The sequence below is a fragment of the Hippocampus guttulatus genome, chromosome 2, assembly GCF_054856545.1.
Source record: "Hippocampus guttulatus isolate MCC_2025c chromosome 2, RoL_Hgut_1.0, whole genome shotgun sequence".
Classification (NCBI taxonomy): domain Eukaryota; kingdom Metazoa; phylum Chordata; class Actinopteri; order Syngnathiformes; family Syngnathidae; genus Hippocampus; species Hippocampus guttulatus.
In genome coordinates this window covers 22102305-22126997 of record NC_141262.1, presented here as the reverse complement: position 1 = coordinate 22126997, position 24693 = coordinate 22102305, and the positions used below count along the sequence as shown (strand labels likewise).

Sequence of the window (24693 nt, the reverse complement as noted above, 5' to 3'; positions counted from 1 at the left end):
TTAACGTCAGGCCACTCTCTGACACCAGCACGCGAGTCCCGTCACACTTGAACCTTTCAAGTGTGCTTGAAAGGTTCAGGTGGACCAAGAAATAGCTTTCGATGGTTCCAGGCAATGTGGCACCTGCTAATATGTAAAGTATGCCAGTGGTTTGCGCATCGACCTCGCAGTGCAGTGGTCGTGGGTTCGATCCCGGCTCCGGCCTCCCTGTGTGGAGTTTGTATGTATTCCCTGGGCCTGCGTGGGTTTTCTCCGGGTACTCCGGTTTCCTCCCACATTCCAAAAACATACATGGCAGGCTGATTGAACACTCAAGATTGTCCCGAGGTGTGAGTGTGAGCGCGAATGGTTATTCGTCTGTGTGTGCCCTGCGATTGGTTGCCAACCGGGTCAGGGTATCCCCCGTCTAGTGCCCGAAGACGGCTGGGATAGGCTCCAGCACCCCCCGCGGCCCTTGTGAGGATTAAGTGGATCGGAAAATGAATGAATGAATGTTTGAATGGCTACGTGTATGAGTCTGTTGAGTACCCTATTTGCAGGTGCATCTCAAATACCGTATTGGCCCGAATATAAGACGGTCCTGATTATAAGACGACCCCCTCTTTTTCAAGATTGAAGTTTGAAATAAGACTTTTTGAACGCCAAATAAATTTTTATACAGAAAATAATTACAGTACATCTGAAACAAATGATTCTAACAATATATTTGAGAGAAAAAGCATGTTATTTTGCCTCATTCAAATCTTAATATCTGAACATTTAAATATGTAAACTATTATTTTCTTCTGTTTTCTTTCTTCCCGCTATTTTTTTTCTTCTTTGTGCTACCGCTATTTTTATTTTTATTCTTCGTGACAAGGGTTCGCTTTGGCCTGGGGAGTCAAGTTCAGCATTCGCTTCAATGATATCTGGCGCCACCTAGCGTCGTGAATGGGTAAAATGTCTCGACCCCGAATATAAGACGACCCCCACTTTTTCAGTCTTATTTCAATGCAAAAAACACCGTCTTATATTTGGGCCAATGCGGTAAAATTTCGTGAAACTTGGGAGTTTATTTCACAATTCCAAAAGTACTTTGCTATCGAAACGTTGGCCTTGTTGAAGTGTCTTCCTTCAATTGCAGATTCAGAAAACTTGATTTCTTCAAATGCGATTGCTTTATTGGCTGTGGCGTCTCTCAGCTTCATGTTGGCAATCGACATAACGCACGACTATGTTTTGGCAGCGTAGGCAAGGGCCAGGTCCTGGGCGATGCATTTCCATCAAACATGGTCTTGACGATGTCTTGACAAACGACAGAGTTGACATTGGCCTACAGAAGTCTGCTCGTGACACGGCAACCAAACCATCACCAAATGTGGAGCCTTCACGCTTGACTTGAAACGCATTGGAGTGCGTGCTTCTCTACTCTTTGTCCAGACTCTTGCTCCGGAGCGATGTCAGACACCAAAATGTTATTTATTCTTTCATTTATTTTTGGAGGGGACATCCAAGCTGTTTACTAGTTTTAAATGGTTGCTTGCTGTTCCTACTCCCAAGGGTCAGTTGAGGATACTTTCAATCCAAAGACATATGAGTCATCCACCTCGCATCCCCAACTCCTCTCCTGCCGTTGCTAATATAAATAAAAGTGCCTTGGTGTTGTCCGCCGCTTTAGCTCCCTCTAGGGCTAAGAATGGAAAGTCTGAGTGTACAGCAAGACTGTGGCGCTCTTGTTGGCTTAGTGGGGGAAGGGGGAGGAGATGGAGGAGTGGTGGTGGGACGTTTGTGGGAGTGAGGACTATGCAGCTTGTACATTTCCAGACTGGGAAATCCAGTGGCGAGGACACAGGACGAGGCGCTCGATCCCGTCAAGGTGATGGGAAGACGGTCCGTTAAGAGTTGAAGGTCGCTGCGGATATGCCGAGAGGAAGCCGGTCCAGGAAAGGAGCCGTGGACTGACTTTGATTGCGGTCTCAGCCATGGTGAGTCTCACGATTTGATGAAAAACTTTTTTGCTTTTTGTTTAGCTCCGCCGAAATGAACGTTTAGAAGGACTCTCGCCAGAACCAACTTTGAGGTCTGCATGTTCCCAGACCATCTCGGAGTGGGAGGAGACTCGCTCAGAAACAAGAATAAGTGTGTTTGCAGGGTGGAGCAGCATGGCCCGAGCCAGGAAGGGAAAGAGCACAAAAGGGGAGAGGCTTGGCGACTTGTGAAGCCATGATGCATTTTCCACTTTGGACATGAGAAAGAAAGTGAGAGCGAGAGAGGGAAAGGGAAAAAAAAGTTAAAGCCGGGCTTTTTGGTAGGCAACCTCATACCAACGCGTCTCTCCCCAAGCAGTTTCGGTGAAAACACACATGCTCTTTTTCTGTGTCTGCTCTGTGAAGCGCAAATGGAAGCAGACGGGCCAATCACAGAAATCCCTGGCGAACGACACTTCCTGCCTTTGTTGACAGACTGCGTGAGTCCCAACTCATCAACAAATGCACATCAACCCCGATTCCATTCCACCACTCTGACGTGTGCTCGTTGCAGACAATCGGGTCGCTTGTCCTTGCTGGAATATGAGACAGGCACCTCATTTCCCAGAATGCACTTGGGCACCGGGCAGCGGAGAGTTGTCCACATTCTCGGGCAGGCGAGAATTAGTCCCCTTTTGCATTCTGTGTTTTTTGGGCATTTCTCAGGACAAAAACCTCAAGTCCGTAGACGCTCCTCACATCTGCTTCCCATCATGGACGCTCGCTCGGCTTTCCCACCGTTAGCAACACTTTTCCCTCCTCCACCTCCTTCTCTGTTTCTTGCGCACACACATTCTGGAGTTGTCTCCTTTTCTCTCTTTTGGTCTGTCAGAGACATACACTGTAATATCTTTGCAAAGATGAGAGTGGAACAGCAAGAGTCGAGCTGGTGTTGATCTTTAACTTGAGAAGGAAAATATAACAAAAACATCCCCCCCACCCCCTTTTACCACGGAACTCAGAATTTATAAACCCAAATCATTCGTTACTACAGCAACTTTGGGACCCTTCACACCCACGCAACACTTTTCCACTCGGAGCAGCACCCCGCCTCAGTGGAACTCGATACTCAACATGTTGAAATGCACATTGGGACATTGCAATCTACCAAAATGCTCCTCAATTGTACAAAATACAGATTGAGTGCCGTGCCGTTCCCAACGAGTGGTCCACCACCACCGCGCTGCTAGAAAAGCAGCAACAACACTCGTGTATTTTCCCATCTAGCCCGCTGACTCGTGTTTGAAAATGAGGTTACGATGTACAAAATGCTCGCGTGTGGACCTGGCTTAAGCGGATCAGTGCCTGAAAAGATCGAGCTTGCGCATCAAAAGTCACTTCAACCCGAACCTCATTTTCTGCATTCCAGCTTGTACTTTGACTTTTTTTTTTTCCAATTCACGATGGTGACAGTGGGAGATGAAATCCAGGTCATTGTTGTCAGATGACGTGCATGGTTGGCTGGAGGTAAAACATGAAACCCATGAAAACACAATTATGGCTTTACTATGTGTGTGTGTGTGTGTGTGTGTGTGTGTGTGTGTGTGTGTGTCTGGCGGGCCGGCGGGGTGGTGGCGGGGGCGGCGAGAGAAACAAAATTCAGAAAAGGGGAAGCAGAAGTTGCATGTTGCCATGTCAACAGGCCACGTCGGAAAATAAACACTCTTTGTGTGTGAAAGGGAGAGTGAGGGTTCCACATTGACTGCCAGCCCTCGCAAGGGAAATGTTTGACACTCCCCAGAATGTTCAACAGGAAGCCGCGAGGAGTGAGGCCACACTGAGTGTGCGCGTGCGCACATGCGTCCGCTGAACCTACAAAAGTTGATTCCAGCTCTGTTGTCCCAATCAGGCTTCAGAGGCCATGGAGGACTGTGTCCAGGGGGCGCTCTCGTCCCTTTACCCACCTTTTGAAAGTACTGCACCGCCTCTCCTCTCGCAGGTATTGCATGTCTCACACCCGCATACGCGGACACACCCAAAGATTTGGGACATCCAACAGATGGAGTAGTCACTGTGTCCTCCCCACAGGTGTTCACCGTGCTGGAGTCCACCTACCAGCAGGACAGCCTTCGCTACCTCTTGGACTACTTTGTCCCTGCCAAGCACCTCCTTCACAAGCTCCAGCAACATGCCTGTGTGAGTTTGTCTTTTCATCAAATGGAGGATAAAATAAGCTTAGTGTGACGCACTGGACTTAAATCCAGTTGTGTTTGCGAGTGCACATGTGTGCACTGCAGACACGTGCATTCAAGAGCCTGTTTTCCTTGTCGCTGAGCTGCACTGAGATGGTGAGTCATGACAATAATTCCTTCCAGATGTGAGAGAAGCAAAACGAGTAATAGAGAGACCTGGACGTTTAACTGGAGAGCGAGAGAGATCTTTCGAGAAATGAGAGTTGGCTTCATTCTCATGCATTAAAAAAAAAATTGAAGCGGCTGAAAGTTACAGACTATAGGGTTCGCATTGATGACTGTGGGGGAGGGGGGTGCAAACTGATTAAACCATTGGAGGAGAGAAGGAAGCCATGGAGGACACAGTGGAGCAATACAGCCACAACTGGCTTTCAGAGTGCCAAAGTCATGACGGGCCTGAGTCCAGACCAGGGCCGCCAAAGGGAGTCTCCATGTGGAAGAAAAGCGTTAAGGGAGTGAAAATAAACACAGGCGGAATGTGGAAGTATATTGAACGAGGGTCCGAGGTTGTCTGAGAGAAGCAGCACAAGTTCCAGAGAGCTGATATGACATCTGATGGATTCTAGGCTCCTCCTATATGCAGTCATCTCGTTACCTCTGCGTCCCACGACCTGGATGCATAATTTTCCCGCGGGACGCACAGTTGCAAATAATGTGCGTTTTTGGGACGCAAGGAAAATTCTCAGTCAAAACAACAAAGAAAAAAACTACGGTACATCTTTTTTTCCAGCAACGCAGTGTCGCAGTTTGACAATCGCCACCATTGTTGTTTTGATCTCCGTTCTTGCGAGACGAGATTGGCGAGATCGGCCTTCAGCATCGCGGAAAGCAGACTATTGCCAAGTGGTGTAACGTTAAAACAAGTGTTTATTGCGAGATATCACAGAGGAAGCAGCTAAAGTTGGATCGTTTTTTGCGATAATAAGTTGACTTTGAGAAAGTGTTGCATCATTAGAAGCAGAGTAAAGAGAGGAGAATTTATGAACTCAAAGACTGAACCATGGGATGAAATAAGAACCTTTTTCTCAGTGAATCTTGTATGCCTGAATTAATTACATTTTTGCAGCATTTGTTCATAAGAAATAAACCTCCCGTATAAGACGGTGTTTTTTGCATTGAAATAAGACTGAAAAAGTGGGGGTCGTCTTATATTCGGGGTCTAGACATTATACCCATTCACGCCGCTAGATGGCGCCAGATATCATTGAAGCGAATGCTGAACTTGACTCCCCAGGCCAAAGCGAACCACTGTCATGAAGAATAAGAATAAAAGTAGCGGTAGCACGAAGAAGAAAAATAAAAAATAGTTCGAAGAAAGAAAAGAGAAGAAAATAATTGAAGAGATAACAGAAAATGGAGAAATGGAGAAACGTAGCGACAATCTGGAGAAAAGTGGGTGGAAGATCGGCCAGGTTAACCGGCAGCTGAGGAGAAGTTATTTATTATATATATTATAATATATTAATTTACATTTCAAAAACCAGAAGCCATTCTTTTACGAATGTGATTGCACTTTAGTTTACATATTTAAATGTTCAGATATTAAGATTTGAATGAGGCAAAATAACATGCCTTTTCTCCGAAATATATTGTTAGAATCATTTGTTTCAGATGTACCGTAATTATTTCCTGTATAAAAATGAATTTGGTGTTCAAAAAGTCTTTTTTCAAACTTGAGTCTTGAAAAAGAGGGGGTCGTCTTATAATCAGGGCCGTATTATATTCGGGCCAATACGGTGTTATCAGTGTATATCGCTGCTGTTTGTGTTATTATCATATGCAATTGAATAAATAGACCATTTCAGAATTTGAAATTTGGGCCTCTAAATGCATAATACGACTCATACCTTTCTGATCAGCGAGTCTCTGGGACTCGCTGGGGTTAAACGAGAATGCGTTTTGAGACTTTCCGTCTGTCTTCCCAGTCTCAGTACCTGGGCTGCCTCTTCCTCCACTCCGGCTGGCCACTTTGTCTTGGCAATAAAGTGGTGGTCCAGCTCTCCACCCTGGACTGGAGGCTCCTGCGGAGCAATGACTTCTATCTGCAAGTGGTACCCTTCTCTACCCGCTGTCCCCGGTTGGCCCTCAAGTGTCTGGCCCCCGGTGGGCGCACTGTTCAGGAAATCCTAGTGCCTGAGTCCCAGCATCCCCTCGTGTTCACCAGCGAGTGGCTGCACAGCATCAACAAAGAACGGGGCCACAGGAGGGAAGGTAATGCTTCCATTCAGATCTTGAATCCATCCAGCAGTCAGAAGTAACTCGTCTTCTGCTGTCAACGTAGCAGGCGGTGGTCTCGACACCTGCTTGGTGAGCACCTGCGACGGTGTCCTGCGCCTTCCGTGGAAGGAAGTGGTCTACCCCGAATTCATCCACGACCCGTCTGAGGGAGCTCGCCCGCCTTCCAACCCCGACGGCTACATGTCCAAGGGTCTAACCGAGGAGCGGTCCAGGGACTTGTGGGGCTGGGCTGAGGAGGAGGAAGAGAAAGACAAGGCCTTGCTGCCGGACGGCTTGGCCTCGGAGCCTGCGCTTCCCCGGCGGAGGCGCAGCGAAGATGGGCTCGGGCGGACTGCGAGATATCCTGAGCTGGATGGAGACTATGTGGAGCTGCTGGAGCCAAGAGGAGGACCGGATGGAGGTGTTGACCCGAGGCACAGATACTTGGAGATGCACGGGATATGCAAAACTAAGACTTTGCCACTTTGCAAGAGGGGGAAGGCCATCAAACTGCGGAGGGGAATGTTGGTGGGAGGTGGCCAAATGGACAGCTTCGGTAGCGTTGGAGGGATCTGTGGACCTAAATCAAATCTGACTGTCCCCAAGGACACTGTGCTCGTGCCTGGGCTTCCTTCGAGAGTCACGCAAACGAGCACAGAAAGACAATCTTTCCCATATCCTGCCGAGGGCAATAACGGCGCTGATAACGGCGTCGATAACGGAGGCGATATAACCAAGAGAGACACCGAGGGCCGAGGAAGCCACCCATTTAAAGAGAGGCGGCCTGGCGTTGGGGGTGAGGGTGAGATGAACAAGGTGACGCAGCCAAAGAGAGAAGAGTCCGAAAGCACTCGCCTCTCCAGAGAGCTCCCCGACACAATCGGACATGTCATAGAGGGCTGCTCCGACCCGGGGTCCCATTCAGACTCTGTATTCGAGGACACGGACAAACCACAGAGGGGCGACAGTGATGCTGCAACACCAACGTGGGATGCACCAGACAAAACCTTTGCTGCCCTGGCTAGCAATAGCACGAGGGATAGCAAGAGCGCGGCAGATAGCAATAACGTGACAGCCAACCAAATGAGAGATGACGGCAAAAAGATTCAAGAGTGCACGAGAGGAAAAGAAGTCAAAGCTTGCGGCTTCAGACCTCCAAGGTAGCCGCCAACATGATCAGCTCACGTGTCAATTAGCTCTTTCATTCCACAAGACGTACTTGTACGTCTTTTTAAAATTAGGCCCCGCCTACCAAGGACGTACTTGTACGTCTAAGTGGGTTTTTTGCGTCATAGAGAGGAGGAGGGTCTGATGCAATCTGTGAATGAGAATAAGCCGTTTGCATTGTGAATCATGTAAAAAGCGACCAGTAGGTGGCAGTGGTGCCTCACGTGATTGAATTTTACAAAAAGCTCTTTTTCTCAGTTTTTTTGCCCAGGAATCGCCATTTCCATGAAACTTAGCCATTTTGTAATGCCGATTGCTGAAGAATGGAAAAAGATAGAAACTATTTATTTTTTCTGCTGAAAGAAGAGAGTCCAAACTTTATTTTGGTAGGCTCCATGTTTATATAGCATTCGAACCAAATATTCTGTGGGCCTTGCAAGATCAGTCAAAATCCAGTAAAACGCTGGGATTGAGGGGGTTGCTCCAGTGAAAATGGCTGGGATTCAATGAGTTAAAAATGTTCACTTTTCATTGATCGTTTCTCAGCTACTGCTTCATATGTTTTCAAAAAGAGAGCTGCCTCAAAAATTTCTCCCCTGTGAATGACAGAGATCACCAAACTGGCTCTCATTATGATGCAGTGCACAATCTGAACGCTTTTGTCCCATGAATACTATCAAAAGTGAACAGTTACATTGTCAAGTACATTCTGTCGCAAGAGTGGGCATCATGTGTGAAAACTTGTCCTTCACTTCAAGGAGGAAGAGGAGGGGAAAGGGAGCCAAAGGGAAGGCTCGGCCCAGCGGTCGCGCTTTCCGCGGGGGCTCCAAAACGCACCGGAAAGCTCATGCTCATCTGAGCTCCACTTCCTGCTCTGGCTCAACGCGGCGACCAATCACGGAGGAGCTCTGTTCGGAACCGTCATCCGATGGCGAGTGCCTGTCGGAGAACGCCACAACCAGTAGCGCAGGTGGGCTAAACCTGGATTCTTCTCTTCCACAATGCAAGGCACATGCTAATGAGGGAATGTTCCTTTGTGGATCTGGACAGAGGCAGAATCTTTGTCCGTCTGCAACGGCCTCTCGGCTGCCTTGACCACCACCAATGAGGAGGTAGAGTCCGGTGATTCGTGTAAAGAGACTCCTTTGCTTCGGGAATTAAACACAGAGCTCCTCTGGTCAGGACAACTACGGATGCCGGGTATTTTCCAACCCAGGGGAAAAAAAGTCCTCGATTGGTTGTTTGATTGATTTGTTGAGTGTTGAATACTGACCACATGCAGGTACGGTGGACAGATTGGGACGTGCTCTGGTCATGGCCGAGATGGGAGATTCCGGCAGCGGCGAGGAGATGGCGCGCATCCTGGCCTGCTATCACAGGATCACACGGTAAGATCATACTGCCATTTGCATGAGGAACGCAGCGGTGCTTCACAACCCTTCCCATCCGTCTGCCACGCTCAGGTCTGCGGCCAAAGAAAAAGGTCTGACGGTGTTGATTGACAGCAGATGCTCGCCGCCGTCTTCGCTCTGCCTCTCCACACTCAGGTTATTCCAGGTGAGACACGCCACGATGCTAATTCTGAAAGCCAAAACCAAACTTTACATGGTGCGTTCTAGCGACTGGTTCCTGGCGGTCTTGGAGCGGTTCTTTTTTTGGTGGAGAATCAGCAGCCTTCTTGTGACCTGGAGAGAATAGAGGTGAGCAGTATATGAAGCAGAACGCATGAATATATTTGCATCGTTGAAAAAAAGAGCATTTGTAGAGTAAGCCAGGCTTTTGTAAGTCATGTTTTGGATGCACCGCAACATGACATGTCAGGATTTGCAGCTTCTTCTTTGTGCATTGTCCTCCCCTCTGCCTCCCTCTCAATCACAGGTTCACATGGTGCGAGGAACAGCTGTCCTTGAGCAGTTTGTAGACAGGCAACAGCTGCCCACAGAAATGGGGGGCGAGTTCAGCCACTGCCACTCAGACTGGCTCTCCTTCAGACTGGTAAGAGAAACACACTCTGCTTGTTTCACACGCTGATTCAGAGCCATTGGTGCCTTGAGATAATAAAGATAATAAATTTCAGACCTCGGTTAAGAAAAAGCACTGCACATACTAACCTGGAATCTTTTCTTCTTTAGAGTTTAGAGAGTCTCACTGAGCGCTGCGAGAGCGCCCTCCACCTGCTGGGAGAAGCGCTGCAGTCGATGGACGCCGAGCCCACGGTTGACAACATCAAGGTAAGCATGAGAGAATCCCGGCCATTGATCAATGAACCTAACTGTGGCTTCACCAGGAGGTACCAGCGAGCACGGACAAGCACCGGCGCCTCATGGCCAGCGTCCTCGCCGACTCCCGCTTGACTGAGCTCCAACGCGGGGGCGGGGCCTGGCTGGCGGGATTGACCAACAGCGGGTTGGCGCAGACGTCACCAGATTGCAGGTAATCTGCTGTGTTTTTGATGAACAACAACATTCGAGAGCGGCCAGTGTAAAGATTCAAGTTTTTATCCCTTGGCAAAAAGTCAAGTCCAGTTCCCAATAAATTTCAAGCAAGTCATGACTTGGGTTATGAAAGTCATAAGTGAAGTCATACTGCAGAGTTTGCTGAGTCAGAGTCTATCTTCGCACATTCACCACTTTCTACTCACTATACTGTATATGTACTTGCATTAGCTATATAAACACATTCATTATCAATTAATTATTGTTAATGGTTCTAAAACCAGTCTTTGTATTGATTATTTATTATCTTCTCAACAAAACAGTTTAGTTCACGTTCAATCATTTTAGCTAATCCATGAAGTTGATATAATTTACCTGTTTTGTGGGTTTCGATGTCAGAGTTGTTATCCTATGCTACGGTTGTTCTGAAGTGCCCAACACAACAAAAAATAAGTTTAAAAAAAACTGGAACAACAAGGGGAAACAACGTGAATAAAACGGCAATAAAGAACACACAATAGCAAATCGATAAACGACAAACGAAACTAAACAACATAAATGTAAATGCAACAGCAAATGAAAAAAAACACACAAACAAACTCAAACCCCAAAACAGCACAAAATCAAACAAATAGCATATCAAAAGACATGAACAAAAAAAAAACTAAACACAATGACATTGACAAATGGATCGACCAGCTAACCTTGGGTCGTTCCAAAAAATAAAGAGATCTTTGCAGAATGAAGATGTCATCTTTCCTGTCACTAACCTCTCACTTTATGAGCAAGATCCTCATTTTAATGTCTCCACAAAGGGGCTCAAATACTCCCAGATTCAAATGTAGTGACGCAGATAGGAAACCATTTGTCTTTGTTTTTGTAAGCTTTTGTTAAATTGTTAATTATAATTTTATATTTGAGCATTATATTTTTTTATGTTACAGTTACCTAAATCATATTCTGTTTAATACTTCCTGAAATATTCTTATGTTGCTTACATCTGATTGGCGAAGAAAAGCAGGAAGGGTGGTTGTTCCCGAGAGGAGGGGTTCGTTCGAGAGTTATGAGGCAGACGTTAAAAAACAAAAAAAAGCTGTGTTCAACCGAAGTACATCAACCTTTTTGCCCATTCCGAACGTAGAGCAATCCATCCAAAACCTACGAACCCCTCAATTTACACTTTTTTTTTAGGATGTTGTCACTCATTGTGGCCTTACATATTGCACCAGAAACCGCCACTGTTAGCAGGCTGGGAAAAGAGTTGTTTGTTTTTATCCCAAATAATTAAAAAAAAACATCTGGAGCAGCCGAGTTCTCCCAGACTAACGCTGATATAAACGTGTCGAATGTGCTACGGCAGGGCCGTGCTCTCCACCGCCTCCAAACTTTACGACAGCGTGGACGACGCCCTCCATCGGCTGGTGAGAGTATCCAACCGGAGGGCTCGCAACCTGGACGCGCTGGGCCGACTGGCTGGCCTGGTGAACCAGTTGGAAAAGGTAAGTCGGCAAACGGAGCTCATTCAGAGGACTTGTTTGCCGTAAGAAGAACGAAAGTGCAGTTTGAACTTCACAGTGTGACGAGGAGATAGAGCGAGTGCAGTCGCAGGTGCACGGCTACAAGGACCCGCCTTTCTCGCTGAGCAGACTGTCGCTCCAGCAGCAGAAGTTCAAACAGTTGCGGGAAGCAGCAAACGTGAGATATTGACCCCACACATGTATCCTTCTTACTAAGTGGTCTTTTTTTTATGGATGGATGATTGATTTTTTTTTTTTTTTTTTTACCGCAGAGGACCTTTGGAAAAGCTCAGTCGCTGTCCACTATACTCTGGCTCCACCTAGTGGTAGTTCGAACAAATGAATGATCTTGTTTTGTTGCAGGAGCTGCACAGTCGAACTCTGTCTGTGCTCACCGACCTGGAGGCTTGGAACGAGTTGGACTGGGTGGGCCTCAACGACATCCAGATCCAACTCCCTTCATTCAAGGAGCGTCTACGGGACATGTCCCACTGTCTGTCTGACCGATGGACTGCCTTGGACAACACGCAGCGGCTGCTGTCCACACTGACCGAGGTGAGCGTGTCGGAGCGGGGCCTTTCCCGTCCCACCTGCAGACCTGAACGTTTCCCATCTCCTTCCAGGCTTCCCAGTGGTGTGACGAAGTCTCCTCCGCCTCCCCCGTTTGCCCCCTCGCCTCCCTCCCCCCTATTCCGCCGTCCCGCTTCCAGGATGCCCGCTCGTTGGCTGTGGACTTGGGCGGCGGAGCGCTGCTGGATCTGTGGAGCCGCACGGTGGAGCGTTACCAGCAGACCGTAGCGCAGGTGAAGCCGCGCTTCCTCCAATCTGAGCGAGGCCAGAACCAAGGCCAGGGCAAGGCCAAGACGCCCATCGCCGGAAACCTGTGGGACGCTGAGGGAGAGGGCGACTGGGAGTCTGGGTCCAGAGGAAGTGAGGGGGGACTGCAGTCTTGGGGCTCGCTGGCCTCGCTGTTCAGACCGCAGACTTGCTCCACGCTGAAGATAGGAGAGGAGAAGGGATATAAAAAAGAGGCTGCAGGGGGAGGAGGAAAATTTCTGCAGAATCTTTTGAAGAAGAGCGTAAGCATGGCCCATTTTCATTTTCTGCTTCTCTGATGCTGCCTTGGCAATCTTAACGATGTCTGTCTCCTCTCAGCCCACAGAGACGCCACTCCCTGCCAAGCCCCCCAGGAAGAGACACCCTAGCTTCGACCTGCAGGCCCTCCTGGCCCCCCGCAGAGGTGCTGGCAGTCCTAAAGCCGCAGAGTGCTGTACCTCCCCCAAGTCTTGGCTGGGCCGCAGGGCCCTAGTGGACCCTGTGGTCACCACTGGTATGGCTGCCGCCGTCCAAGGGGGAGGTGGGGTGTTGATCAGGGGGGTGGAGGTCAGCAGCAAGGAGGTGGTGGACCACACGGGCTCTCCGCGGCAACATGTGCTTCTAGGCAGGACCGAGAGGGAGATGGGGACGGAACGAACCGGATCCACGGTCCAGAGGTAGCTGCCCGCCTGCTCCCTTTTTTCCCTCTTCATCCGCTGATCTTTTCCTCTACTTTACTTCCACTGTTCCTCCGCAGCAAACTCTACCTGCTCTGGTGCAGGATGCTGAGCAGCGAGCGACAGTATGTGGCCGTTCTCAAGGGGGTGCAGGAGACTTACCTCTCCCTGCTGGAACTCTCAGACACGCCAGAATCCATTCGGGGCAAGGCGGACAGCCTCTTCCCCTGCTGGGCCGACCTGAATGCCTTCCACTCACAAGAACTCCTGCCCGCCATGGAGGATGCGCTGGTGCAAAGCTTGCTGCAGCAGGATTGCTTCAGTAAATTTGTGAGTGAAAAGCCCACAATGGCAACTTTTCTTCTCATTGAACGTGTTGTGCTGTTTTCTTGTCACAGCGGGACCACTTTCTGCATTATTCCCATTACATCCGCACCAAACCGGAACTGGATTCACCTCTGGTCACGCAAGCTGCCGACTTCTTTAAAGTGAGTGGCCGTGTTGGGAAATACCATTTCCAACGTGAACAAGTTCAAAGTTCAGTTCACAAATTTTTAAATAAACCACTTCAGTTTGCATTTCATAGTTCTAAATTTTGAATGAAGCTCACCCAGCGAAAAATTTAGTACTTCATTCTCTCTTGGGGGTGGAATGATGGGAGCGGGGCAAATGTGTGCTTGAGGGCCACAGGTGAGTTTTAAGATGGACAGATGGGCCAGTTCATCTGTAGATGACCTCAAAAAAAGATGATCATCTATTCTCAATTGTCATTGTATTATTTATAAAGCATTTTCCAAACATTAATCATTTATTTTCATAAAAATACATTGAAAATTAGCATATTTTATTAAATAAATAGGCCATTTATGTCATGCGATAAATACATTTTAAGTCATCAGTGATAGAAAAGAAACATGTTCATGCCGCCAATTGGACAGGACTCTTGATGCTATAAATGCTCAGTGGGCCATCTTAAAGAATGTTACAGGGCCCTTCTGCCCCCATATGTGGCCCCGGCGCCACACTTTGCTCACCCCTACACACGCATCTGCATGCATCGGATTGTATATGAGCTCGTTATTTGGCTACAATTTTCAATTGATTACGACAACCAACAGTCTTGTAGAGTTGTGGGAACTTGTCCATAAATGCACTCAAGTAGTTTACAGTATCTACCTTGTTACCTGTTGATGAATTTGTATCTATGCAATGAGACCCAACAATCATCTCTAAAATTTAGCTGGCATGCTCGTTTTTGTCCTTGATCCTTCAAAAGATGCTTACCTGGTTCCTCCGGTTTCCCCGTCCTCCCCTTCCCCTCCTCCCCCTGGTCAGTCCAAGCTACCCGCCACCGCCGCCTCCCCCTTGTCGCCTCTGTGTTTCCCTCAGTGCCTGCAGGCACCCCCACAGAGGATGGAGCAGTACTGCGAGGCCTTGGAGGAGCTGGGGGGCATCAACCCGACCACTGACTCGACCCTCTCCATCCTGAGACACGCCCAGCAGCATGGCGAGGACCTCAGGGCCAGCGATCTCATCGTCGGGTGTCCGGTGAGAGCGCCTGTCCCACTTTCTCTACTTTCACCTTGGAGATAAAAAGCTTAATTTGCAGTCTATCAGCCATCCATTTTTTTCATCCATCCATCCATCCATCCATCCATTCTATACCACTTATCCGGGGTCAGGACATGGGGGCAATAGCTTTAGCAGGAAAGCCCAGACTTCCCTCTCCCCAGCCACTTCTTCCAACTCTTCCAGGTGAACCGCAAGGCATTCCCAGGCCAGCCAGGAGACATAGTCTCTCCGGCATGTCCTGGGTCATTCCCGAGGCCTCCTGTCGGTGGTACATGCCCGGAACACCTCACAAGGGAGACGTCTAGGAGACATCCTAATCAGATGCCCGAGCCACTTCATCTGGCTTCTCTTGCTGTGGAGGAGAAGCGCTCGAATCAGAGCCCCTCACGGATGACCGAGCTTCTCACCTTATCTCGAAGGAAGTGACGCCCTGCGGAGGAAACTCATATCAGCTGCTTGTAACCTGGATCTCGTTCTTTCAGTCATGACCCATAGCTCGTGACCAACCATAGATGAGGGCAGGAATGTAGATCGACCGATTAATCGAGAGCTTTGCCTTTTGGCCGACAGACTGATATAAACTCCGCATCACAGCCGTACAGATCCACCTGTCGATCTCCCGCTCCATCCTGCCCTCCCTTGTGAACAAGACCCCAGGATACTTAAACTCCTCCCCTTGGGGTAAGATCTCATCCCCGACCCGGAGAGGGCACTCCACCCTTTTCTGACTGAGGACCATTGTTTTACATTTGGAGGTGCTGGTTTTAATCCCAACCGCTTCAAACTCAGCTGCGAACTGCTCCAGTGAGACTTGGGGATCCCGGCTTGAAGAAGCCAACAGCACCACATCCTCTGCAAAAAGAAGAGATGCAATACGGAGGCCACCAAACAGGAACCCCTCAAGGCCTCAGCTGCACCGAGAAACTGATATAGGGACAGACGGTTCAGTACCTCTTACTCCCAAAGCACCCCCCATAGAACTCCCCGAGGGATACTGTTGAACGCCTTCTCAAAGTCCACAAAGCACATATAGACTGGTTGGACAAACTCTCATGCACCCTCAAGAACCAAGGGTGTAGAGCCGGTCAACTGTTCCACGGCCGGGACGAAAAGCACACTGTTCCACCTGAATTTGAGACTCGACCTCCCGATGGACTCCCTTCTCTAGAACCTCTGAATAGACCTTATCAGGGAGGCTGAGGAGTGTGATCCCTGTGTTGTCGGAACAAACCCTCCGGTCCCCTTTTTTAAAAAGGCGGATCGCCACCTCGGTCTGCCAATCCAAAGGCACGCTCCCCGATGACCACGCGATGTAGTTCCACAGCCTTGCGGAACTCCGGGCGGATCTCATCCACCCCTGGGGCTTCGCCACCATGGAGCTTTTTCACCACGGCGGTGACTTCAATCGCAGAGATGGGAGAGCTCACCTCAGAGTCCTCAGACTTTGCTTCCTCTAAGGAAGGCATGTTGGGAGAGTTGAGGAAGTCTTCGAAGTATTCTGCCCATCGACTCAAAATGTCCTGAGTCAAGATCAGCAGCGCCCCATCCCCACTGTACACAGTGAGACATTAGACGGTGAACCAGAATTTCCTCAAAGCCGTCCGGAACTCGACTTCCATGGCCTCACTGAATTCTTCCCATGCCTGAGTTTTTGCCTCGGCGACCGCTGAAGCTGCCTTCCACTTATCCATCAGCTGCCTCTGGAATCCCACAAGCCATGAAGGCCTGATAGGGCTCCTTTATCAGCTTGACAGCATCCCTTACTACCGGTGTCAGTACTGCCTGGCATGATGTGGCACAAAGCAGTACTACAGGCTTTCCAGTAGACGGGCTGTTTCGTACGTCTGTCAGTTTCCGTGACATTATCTCAATGACTGTTCAAAATATGAAACCCCCAAGTTATATTTCCTGGAAGCTATCGATCTTCAGTTTTTGTAGTAAAAATTGTGAGCGCAAATATCTGAGAAATGAATGGTTTAGGACATTTTTCACTTATGTTCGATATGCGAGCCCTCGCTTTTGCGGCATCCATCGACATGGTTTTCCATTTCTTGCCAAACGCCGTTCGAAATCTGCATTGAACACATGTCCGCGATTCATTCTCATCAAACTCTTGAAGAAACAAAACGCCTTCTCATTTCCAGTGAAACGAAAACTGTGCAAAAAGTTACGCAAAAAGTAGAAACATTGAGTGTGATGTCACAATCGCCTGACAACACCACCGCAGTTCACCTTTCAAGCGAAACCACTTTTATCTTGTTACTCTTGTTGTTTCTTAAGATATGAGTTTTGTAAAGTGACAGACTAATGAAACACCCTGAAGCCCCGAAACAATGGCATCAAAATCCGCCGGCAGAAAGTGTGTATGCATGACACACTCTGTTGGTGTTGGTGGTGTTAGATGTACAACAGCCACTGAGAGAGCATGAGTTTTATCCTTCCTGAGGTGTTGTCATGTGCGGCAGATTCCCGTGGCGGAGCGCGGCGAGCTGGTGCGCCAGGGCGAGCTGACGGTGTGCGGCGGCACCCGGCGGAAGCGTGTGGGTGTCAGGCGGGTCTTCCTCTACCAACACGCCATCATCTTCACCAAACAGAAGAGCGGAGGAGGAGGAGGAGGCGGCAGCGGCGGCAGTAGTGGACCGGGACGATTGGCCTACAGCTACAAACACAGCATGAAGGTGCAAAAGTACTCACGCTCGGTACTCGAGTACAAGTACAGATCCAGTCCTGTTAAAAATAGAAGTGCTTAGTACAGTGAAACTCCTCTACAACGAAATCATGTTTGCAGCAAGAAATTTTTCACAACAGGGGGTTTTTCAATGTAGCAAATTTGATCTCAGATGTAAACACACACACACACACAAACGTATGTGTACATGCACCCACAAACATATGTGTACTCTTTATTTTTATTCCAATATTGCATAAGTATGAGCACTTATTTGACACTTCATGTAGTCAGTGTAGAAAGAAAAAAAGGGAAAGAAATTGCAAAATTTACGCTCAGCATTCACATCAATTTCTTGGATAATGTCTTTTATTTTGTTTCCTCCATCTTTCATTTTGATCACTTTATCCTCTCTTCCAGCGTCAGAGCTCTTCTTATCTGAGCTGCTTGACATCAAAAGGTCCGTTTTGTAGCAGTGTTAGCAATGCAATGTTCTTGCTGCATCTGAAACTAACAATAACAAATACTTCCTGGACTACTGTGCATGTGTAAACCAGTGTGGTGGTTGCTGTTGCCGTTTCTGAACGAAGCAGTAGAGGTCGCTGTTGGATTAGACTTCGTTGTAGTGTCGTCACGAGGCAAGAGCAGAGAAAAAGATTTCGTATAACGCAACAGGGGTTTTTTTTCGTTGTATGGGGGCAGGAAAGTGGGAATGGTGTCAATGCATGAAGATTTTTTCACACTAGGGGGTATTTTTGCCCATGTAGGTTTCGTTGTAGAGGAGTTTCACTGTACTATATAGTAACTGCTTAAGGGCACAGTTTGGGGGGGGGGGGGGAACAAAGAGCACACAAAAATTTTAAAATATGGACAAAATAATTTCCCTCTTTCAGCATCTAAAAAGACTGATTAGAGAATAGTACAGTAAGGAAGTATTTGTACTTGGTTTCTTCCCACTCATTCCTGCGACATCACGCTCCCCGCGCAGACGGCCGACATGGGCCTGACGCAAAGCGTGGGCGAGGACGGCGTCAAGTTCGAAGTTTGGATTCGACAGGCTCCTCGCCTCAAGGATTGCGTCACGCTGCAGGCTCGGGACGGAGAGCAGCGCAAGTCTTGGACTCGGGACGTGGCTCGCCTGCTGTGGACGCACGCCATCAACAGCACAGGTGAGACGCGCGGCCGGGGAGCAAGTCTGAGCAGGAAGTTCTCCAGTGGAGTCTTTCCAAAGTTTTAGCCAAGAAATTCTCAAGTAGTAAAGATGGTGATTCAAGTCTTGCGACCGGAGCGCCCCACTTCTGGGGCTTCTTCCGTCTACTGAAAAAAAAGAACATTTCCACATACAGAGTTGTGTCTGAAGGAGTCGCTATGCGTGGGCGTGTCCAGCAAGCTCCTGCTGGACGCAAGCGGAAGTCAAACGTCAGACTTGGAGAGAGGTGAGGGTCGCGCGACGCCTTTGGAAACTTTTGCACTTTGTCCAATCTCTCAAAATCTCTTGCGCTCATTAGTGCATAGCAGCTGCTCTGACTCCTCGTCCGTCGGTAGTCACAAGGAAGGCGGGGGCTCCCCGGCGTCAGGGAGGGGCACCAGGAGGAGCTCTGCCAGCTGCTCTCAGGTAGGCAACGCACACCGACACACACACACCTCACTGGGTGCTTACATATATCCATCCATCCATTTTCCGATCCGCTTTATCCTCACAAGCGTCGCGGGGGTTGTTGGAGCCTATCCCAGCTGTCCTCGGACAGTTGGCGGGGGACACCCTGAGCCGGTTGCCAGCCAATCGCAGGGCACACAGAGACGAACAACCATACGTGCTCACACTCACAATTTAGAGTGTTCAATCAGCATGCCATGCATGTTTTTGGAATTTGGGAGGAAACCGGACTACCCGCAAAAAACCCACACAGGCACGGGGAGAACATGCAAAATCCACGCAGGAAGGCCGGAGCTGGGTTCGAACCCATGATCTTGACCTGTGAGGTCGACGCGCTAACCACTCGACTACTGGACTACTGGCCCGCCCCCTATCTTGCTCGCCACACATACACATATATACACATATGTATATATATATATATACCTGTATATGTGTGCATTACTTGCCGTAAATATGATCATCTTCAAACAAAATGAAGTGAAATTGGATCATGTCTGTATGTGTGTGTGTGTGTGTGTGTGTGCGTGTGTGTGTGCGTGTGTGTGTGTGTGTGTGTGTGTGTGTGTGTGTGTGCGTGTGCGTGTGTGTGTGTGTGTGTGTGTGGGCATCTCCTCCCTAGGGTCAGTCACCCTCCACTGCCGTGTAGTTGTCACGGCACCCCAAGTAAGTGGAGGTTCATAGTCAGCATTCCTGCAGCTGAAGCGCAAATGGAGACCGACAGCTTTCGTTTCATCCGAAGGCGAACAGCGACATCTCCACATGGATTGGTCAAACAGCCGTATCACATCTGCAGCAGTCAAAAGCCACAAAAAGACAAAACCTGCCCACCATCTTGGATGCGCCAGTCTCAGCAGCAAGCAGAGTGGCCAACAAAGCGGCCATTGTGCGCCAACGAAGCGAGCCCTCGGCCCAAACGGACGCCCACGTCACATGACCCGGCCGTCTGATGGTAAACAGGAAGTGGCACAGAGCCTCGGGTGGCACATGAGACTTTGCAGGTGTCGCGGCTTCATTTTTAATATTGTGCTCTGGTGCTCTGCCCACTAGAGGCGCCGTCATTGTCATCTTCATCTTACAAAAGCATCTCAAGATCATTTGCGTGTTGCTGCTCGGATCTTTTTCCTCTTTCGGGTTGGGATTCCTCACTCTTGTACCACATTCCATGACACTTTTCTTGGACATTAAAACTGGATGGACGTTAACACTTGTGTGCACGTGTGCGTCGGAATGTGCGTGTCCGTGTGGATCTGGGTGTCAAGTAAGAAAGCTCACATGATCATTTGAAGGGAAATATGCGAGACTTAGCTTTTCTGAGGCTGACTAATGGATTACTGTTACATCTTTAGGGATCTGGGGGCACAGGGGGGGGGGCGGAGGTGGTTTCTCCACAGAACAGCCAGTTGTTCCATGTTGAGCCCACCCCGCCCCCCTCTGCCGTTTAATAGACGCAGTACAATATCAAATAGTTGCAGGGATCAAATTCTCCAAAAGGCTGCTTTGTGTGTGTGTGTGTGTGTGTGTGTGTGTGTGCGTGTGTGTGTGTGTGTGAGGTATAAGAGATAAAGGCCCGGCTGTGGGGAGTGTGTGTGTGTGCGGGCGGGTGGGGAGGACAACAGGAAGGGGCAGCACCGCAGGGTGGAGGGTGGGGGTGGGGGAGTTAAGGGGGGGCACACGAGGTGGGAATGATGGGAAATGAGCGGCAGACGGGTCAGCTCAGAGGAAGGCTCACAAGAAGAAAGGCGGCGACACAAAAAGTAGAATTGGAACTTTTTTTTTTTTCCGTCTCTGGAATGGCGAAGGCCGAGAGAGAAAGTGGGGGAGCAAAAGGGGGGAGAACGAGGGATGTTGATGGTGGCAAACAAAGAGAACGTGAAGAGAATGAGTCGGGGGGGGGGGGTGGAGGGGGAGACTTCAAAGGGATTTTTCAGGCCCGGTTACCGGGACAACAGACATTTGCATGCCATTAGCTTTTTACATCATATTAGCAACACGCAAGGGTGGGGGAGGGCCCGGATACACAACACTATACATCACGCGTGCACGCACGCACACACACACACACACACGGGCACACACAAATGACTCTCAGGCGGGCAGAAAAGCACTGGCACCTTTTGATCGAAACTTTTGGACGTAAGCAATCAAATATGACACATCGCAAATAGCGCAAACGCCGATAAGAATGACAATAACGAGCTTGGAAAAGATAACCGTGCGGACGGGGGCAACTTGTGACCATTCCAACAAGTTGCCCGGCCAAGTAACACAATAAGAAGAATAAAATGCGAATTGCAAGTCGTCACGGTCGGCCGAAGCATCGCGCGCGTGTGCTGCGTGTTGTTTTTTTCCCACATGTAATCTTATCGCTCGTCTTCCTCCATCACGCTCACTCTCCCGCGTCTGTCCGTCCATCCGTCCGTCCTCCCCTTTTCATCCTCGATCGCTCTTTTCTCGCTGTGAGTGCCGCTTCAGTGCCCTCACTATTGTGGCAGCATTGTGCCAGTAGGCGTCGCCGTGACAGCCGTTGTCACGGTAGCATTGTTGGGGGTGTGGGGGGGGGGGGGGGGGTTGATGATGGAGTGTGTGTACGTGTGCGCGCGAGCGCGTGTGTGTTTGGAGTGTATTACAGTATCAATACACTGACACTGCGACAAAAAGGACAGCCGCCTTAGCAACATATCACTCCTCCTCCTCTTCTTCCTCACCCCTAAATCAATCTCTCTCCCCTTCCATTGATTTCACACACATGCACACACACACACTCTTCCTCAGCCCACCTCCTCCCCACTCAAACATGTACTGCAACCTCACCCGTCTCCCCCATCTTTCATTTTATCCCCCTCCCTCCTGTCTGCCATCTCGCCTGCCCCTCTCTCTATTTCTTTCTCTCTCTCTCTCTCCTCCATCACCCACCCTCACCCCCATCTATTTCCCTCATGGCTGTTTTTCTTGTTTGTGTGTGTGTGTGTGTATCTCACGCTCTCTCTGCATATTAATTGCTGCATTTCTGCTGCAGCGGAGCAAACAATCAAAGCATCACAGGCGGTGGCGGCTCATGCCATTATTGTGCACACACACACACACACACGGGCGCACACAATGGCAAATGTACACGTGTGTGCACTTGTAGACTGGCATGGCTGCTGACACAAATGCAGCACACAATGGCTCATCCAGCAGATATGTCGGGTGTCAGCACAGACATTTGGAATCTCAGCAAATGCGTGGCGAGCATCACATCCCAACCCGAAGGCCTCAGCAGCTCGTCAACTCCAGGCAAGTACGGCGCACCTTCATCAGTCCGTCGTCCCTTCCTCTTGTCTTCTTCACACCTTTGTGTGTGCGTGTGTGTGTGTGTGCGTGTAGGGGCAGGGAAGGAGTTCAGACCCACGCTCGGACCCTCGGAGAACAGCGCAGGCACGCGGCGTGTTTGGACTCTTTAGGCATGCAGGTGTCCACTTTGAAGGGTGGTAAGGAGGCGATGTGAAACTTGTGTGTTGGAAACGGGATCAGAGTTCACAAAACAAATTGAAAGGGCACCTCGTGTTCACTTTTCATGACAAATCCAAAAAGTGCAGCATGCAAAAAAAAAAAAAAAAGAAAGCTTTGTAATAGCCTGACTCATCTATTTTGGAGCATCAATCAATTTTTTTTTGTAGTCGACCGTAATGTGCTGAAAGTGGAGTCAAAGTGGTCCCTGACCTTTTTTGTCCCAGGGACCACATTGACGTAACGACAGCAATGACGTGGAATGTAGTAGTTGTAATTAGCATGTTTTTCTCTTCGACAAGCCGCGTTGGCCGTCATGCTTTGTTGGACGTAACATTTTGCCGAGCAAGATAGAACTTGGGAACTTTCTACGCCATCGCTCGCGTGGTCCCGTCAACATGAATGTTGGAAGACGAGTGGCAAACGAGCTAGCGGAGGCTGTAGTGAGGCTAACTGGCGTCGTAGCTTCCGCACAGATGAATGAAACTTGCGTTTCCGATTTGGCGGGTTGTTTGACTGCTCCACAGAGCGTTGTAGACCGGCAACGGCTGTAGAGGGGCCAATCATAAATCAGATACCATATCATAAATCAGATTCCATAAACGCTTGTTTCGCCAGTAGTCGACTGAAATCTTTGAATGTCAATGTTCAGTAGTCAAGTCGAGCTGTTCCTGATTGTGGATGATTTGGGCCAATTTTTTTTCAAGTTATGAGTCCTGAAATTGCCCAAAAACGGCGGCTTCAAGCCAAAATTGCCATCTTCTAAATTGAATTTGGAAGCTAGCCCTTGACGGAAGCGTGCACCCAATTTTCCATATTTTCCAGGGGTGCGACTAAGTGACTTTTGAGGGGGTTATGTTTGGGACCCCCTAAATCCCATTTTCACCAAAAAGCATGTTTGCAAAATTATGTGATGTTGAAGGCCCCCTTCACACACCGGCACTTCCAAGAAGGCCCAAGCACAAATAACCTTAAACAGTCATTGTCGATGGGTGCCAATCAAAACTGAGATCTGAATGGGATAAAAAAAAAAAAAGAACATCCATTTGCAGCGACACCTCCACTATTCATGCGTTCTTCTGCTGATGTAAGAAATGACCATTGGCAGCACATGACCAAGTTCTTGCCGTTTACCTGGAAACAAATTCAAACAGATGTCGATCGTTTCATCACACCTTGTTTATTAGCTGGTCGATTCTTTAGCATATGTTAGCTAGTTCAATATGCGGTCAACTTTTGTGACGCTTGGTGGGGCTGGCAAAAAGGGGCATCGGTGCTTTTCTCACATTCACACTTCGTACTCACCCGTTTTTTTTCCCTATTCCTTCATCCTCTTGTTTTTTTTTTTTTTAAATCGATAAGTCCGCTTAATTTTTCCAACAAGCCCGCCAATAGGAGACGCCATTCGAGAAACGACCAACGCACAACTTGTCATCAGAATTTTTCTTCAAGTTGTGTTGTCTGCATGGACTAATTAACAGGCCACCAGTGCTGACGAGCCGGCACAGCGAGTAAGGGGCCTCTTTGCGGGTATTGCCGACGGCCTCATGCTGTCGTTCCCGTTCAGAATTTCCCCTTTATCCAAAAATGTCATTCGATCGCCACTCGCCTTAGAGCGAGTGCGCAGACCTACTGCGGCGTACTCCTTCGACTCGAGTTATTTAAAAATCCAAACATATTTGACATATTTGTCATGCCATTCGACATATAATTTTTTTTGGGGGGGGGGGGTGCATCCTGTGCTGCCGCAACACACTTGGCACATGCCACCTAGTGCCACTGGGTACCGGAGTGTGCTTTTGATCTTAGGACAAATAAAGGACATTGAGTCATTCCATCTTTCAGCCCGTTTTTCCGACAGAAGCCAGCAAGGCATGACATCGTTTGTCTTTCCCGCCAACCAAAATGGGAATGGTGCTTTCAGACAAGCGTGACTTGTAAGAAGACTCTTTAATTCCACGCCAGCCGGAAGTTCCGGCTTGCCGCTTTGACCTCGCGAGACGGAATGAGACGCAAATGGCTCTCGAATTGTCCGTTTAAGAAGTTGTCGTGGCTTCAACGCCGTCCGTGTGACAACTGAGACGCTTCTTCTTGTTCTTGTTCCTCCTGCGTGTCAGCTGCCATATTTGGGACGGCGGGACGACGCTGTTGTAAAATGGAGCCCGTGCTGAGATCATAATTAACATTTCCAACCTACACGGAGCCCTCCGCCCTGAAGAATGAAGGGAGGGAGAGAAGAGGGGGGAGAGAGAGAGAGAGATAGAGAGAGAGAGAGAG

The 24693-nt window shown here is 48.9% G+C and overlaps 1 protein-coding gene and 1 long non-coding RNA gene across 8 annotated transcripts; one reads left to right on the top strand and one right to left on the bottom strand.

Annotated features, from left to right (window-relative positions):
- Positions 1-129: 129 nt before the first annotated feature.
- On the top strand, positions 130-24253 carry arhgef40 (Rho guanine nucleotide exchange factor (GEF) 40). Of its 6 annotated transcripts, XR_015099016.1 has the most exons (30): positions 130-1964; positions 2076-2287; positions 2373-2446; positions 3856-3945; positions 4035-4142; positions 6124-6409; positions 6480-7575; positions 8341-8552; positions 8633-8782; positions 8865-8970; positions 9046-9139; positions 9202-9282; positions 9461-9577; positions 9715-9813; positions 9870-10015; positions 11378-11516; positions 11593-11712; positions 11898-12089; positions 12158-12613; positions 12690-13027; positions 13108-13357; positions 13426-13515; positions 14363-14575; positions 17065-17277; positions 18256-18436; positions 18614-18703; positions 18776-18882; positions 19547-19876; positions 22058-22203; positions 22294-24253. XR_015099016.1 is itself a non-coding variant. In XM_086102093.1 (29 exons), exons 3-28 carry the CDS (start codon positions 2378-2380, stop codon positions 19571-19573), a joined length of 5070 nt encoding a protein of 1689 aa, XP_085958219.1. In that variant the 5' UTR covers positions 130-1964; positions 2076-2287; positions 2373-2377; the 3' UTR covers positions 19574-19590; positions 19667-20129. The 6 variants fall into 6 exon arrangements, 5 of the variants coding, with proteins under 5 accessions (XP_085958219.1, XP_085958229.1, XP_085958201.1 ...); XM_086102093.1 differs by lacking the exons at positions 22058-22203; positions 22294-24253 and having other exon boundaries at positions 19547-19590; positions 19667-20129; XM_086102103.1 differs by lacking the exons at positions 22058-22203; positions 22294-24253 and having other exon boundaries at positions 6483-7575; positions 19547-20129.
- On the bottom strand, positions 8582-11380 carry LOC147208922 (uncharacterized). Of its 2 annotated transcripts, none has more exons than XR_015099020.1 (4): positions 11016-11380; positions 9694-10023; positions 8856-9574; positions 8582-8730 (listed from the first exon to the last, which is right to left on the bottom strand). It is a non-coding gene; the product is annotated as an uncharacterized LOC147208922 (long non-coding RNA). The 2 variants fall into 2 exon arrangements; XR_015099019.1 differs by having other exon boundaries at positions 8635-8769.
- Positions 24254-24693: the final 440 nt, after the last annotated feature.

Coding starts and splice junctions, on each gene's coding strand:
- arhgef40 (XM_086102084.1), top strand. CDS start 2,378: ATGGAAGCAGACGGGCCAATCACAGAAATCCCTGGCGAACGACACTTC. Junction 2,447..3,855: donor TGCCTTTGTTGACAGACTGC/GTGAGTCCCAAC, acceptor TGTCCCAATCAG/GCTTCAGAGGCCATGGAGGA. Junction 6,410..6,479: donor ACGGGGCCACAGGAGGGAAG/GTAATGCTTCCA, acceptor CTGTCAACGTAG/CAGGCGGTGGTCTCGACACC.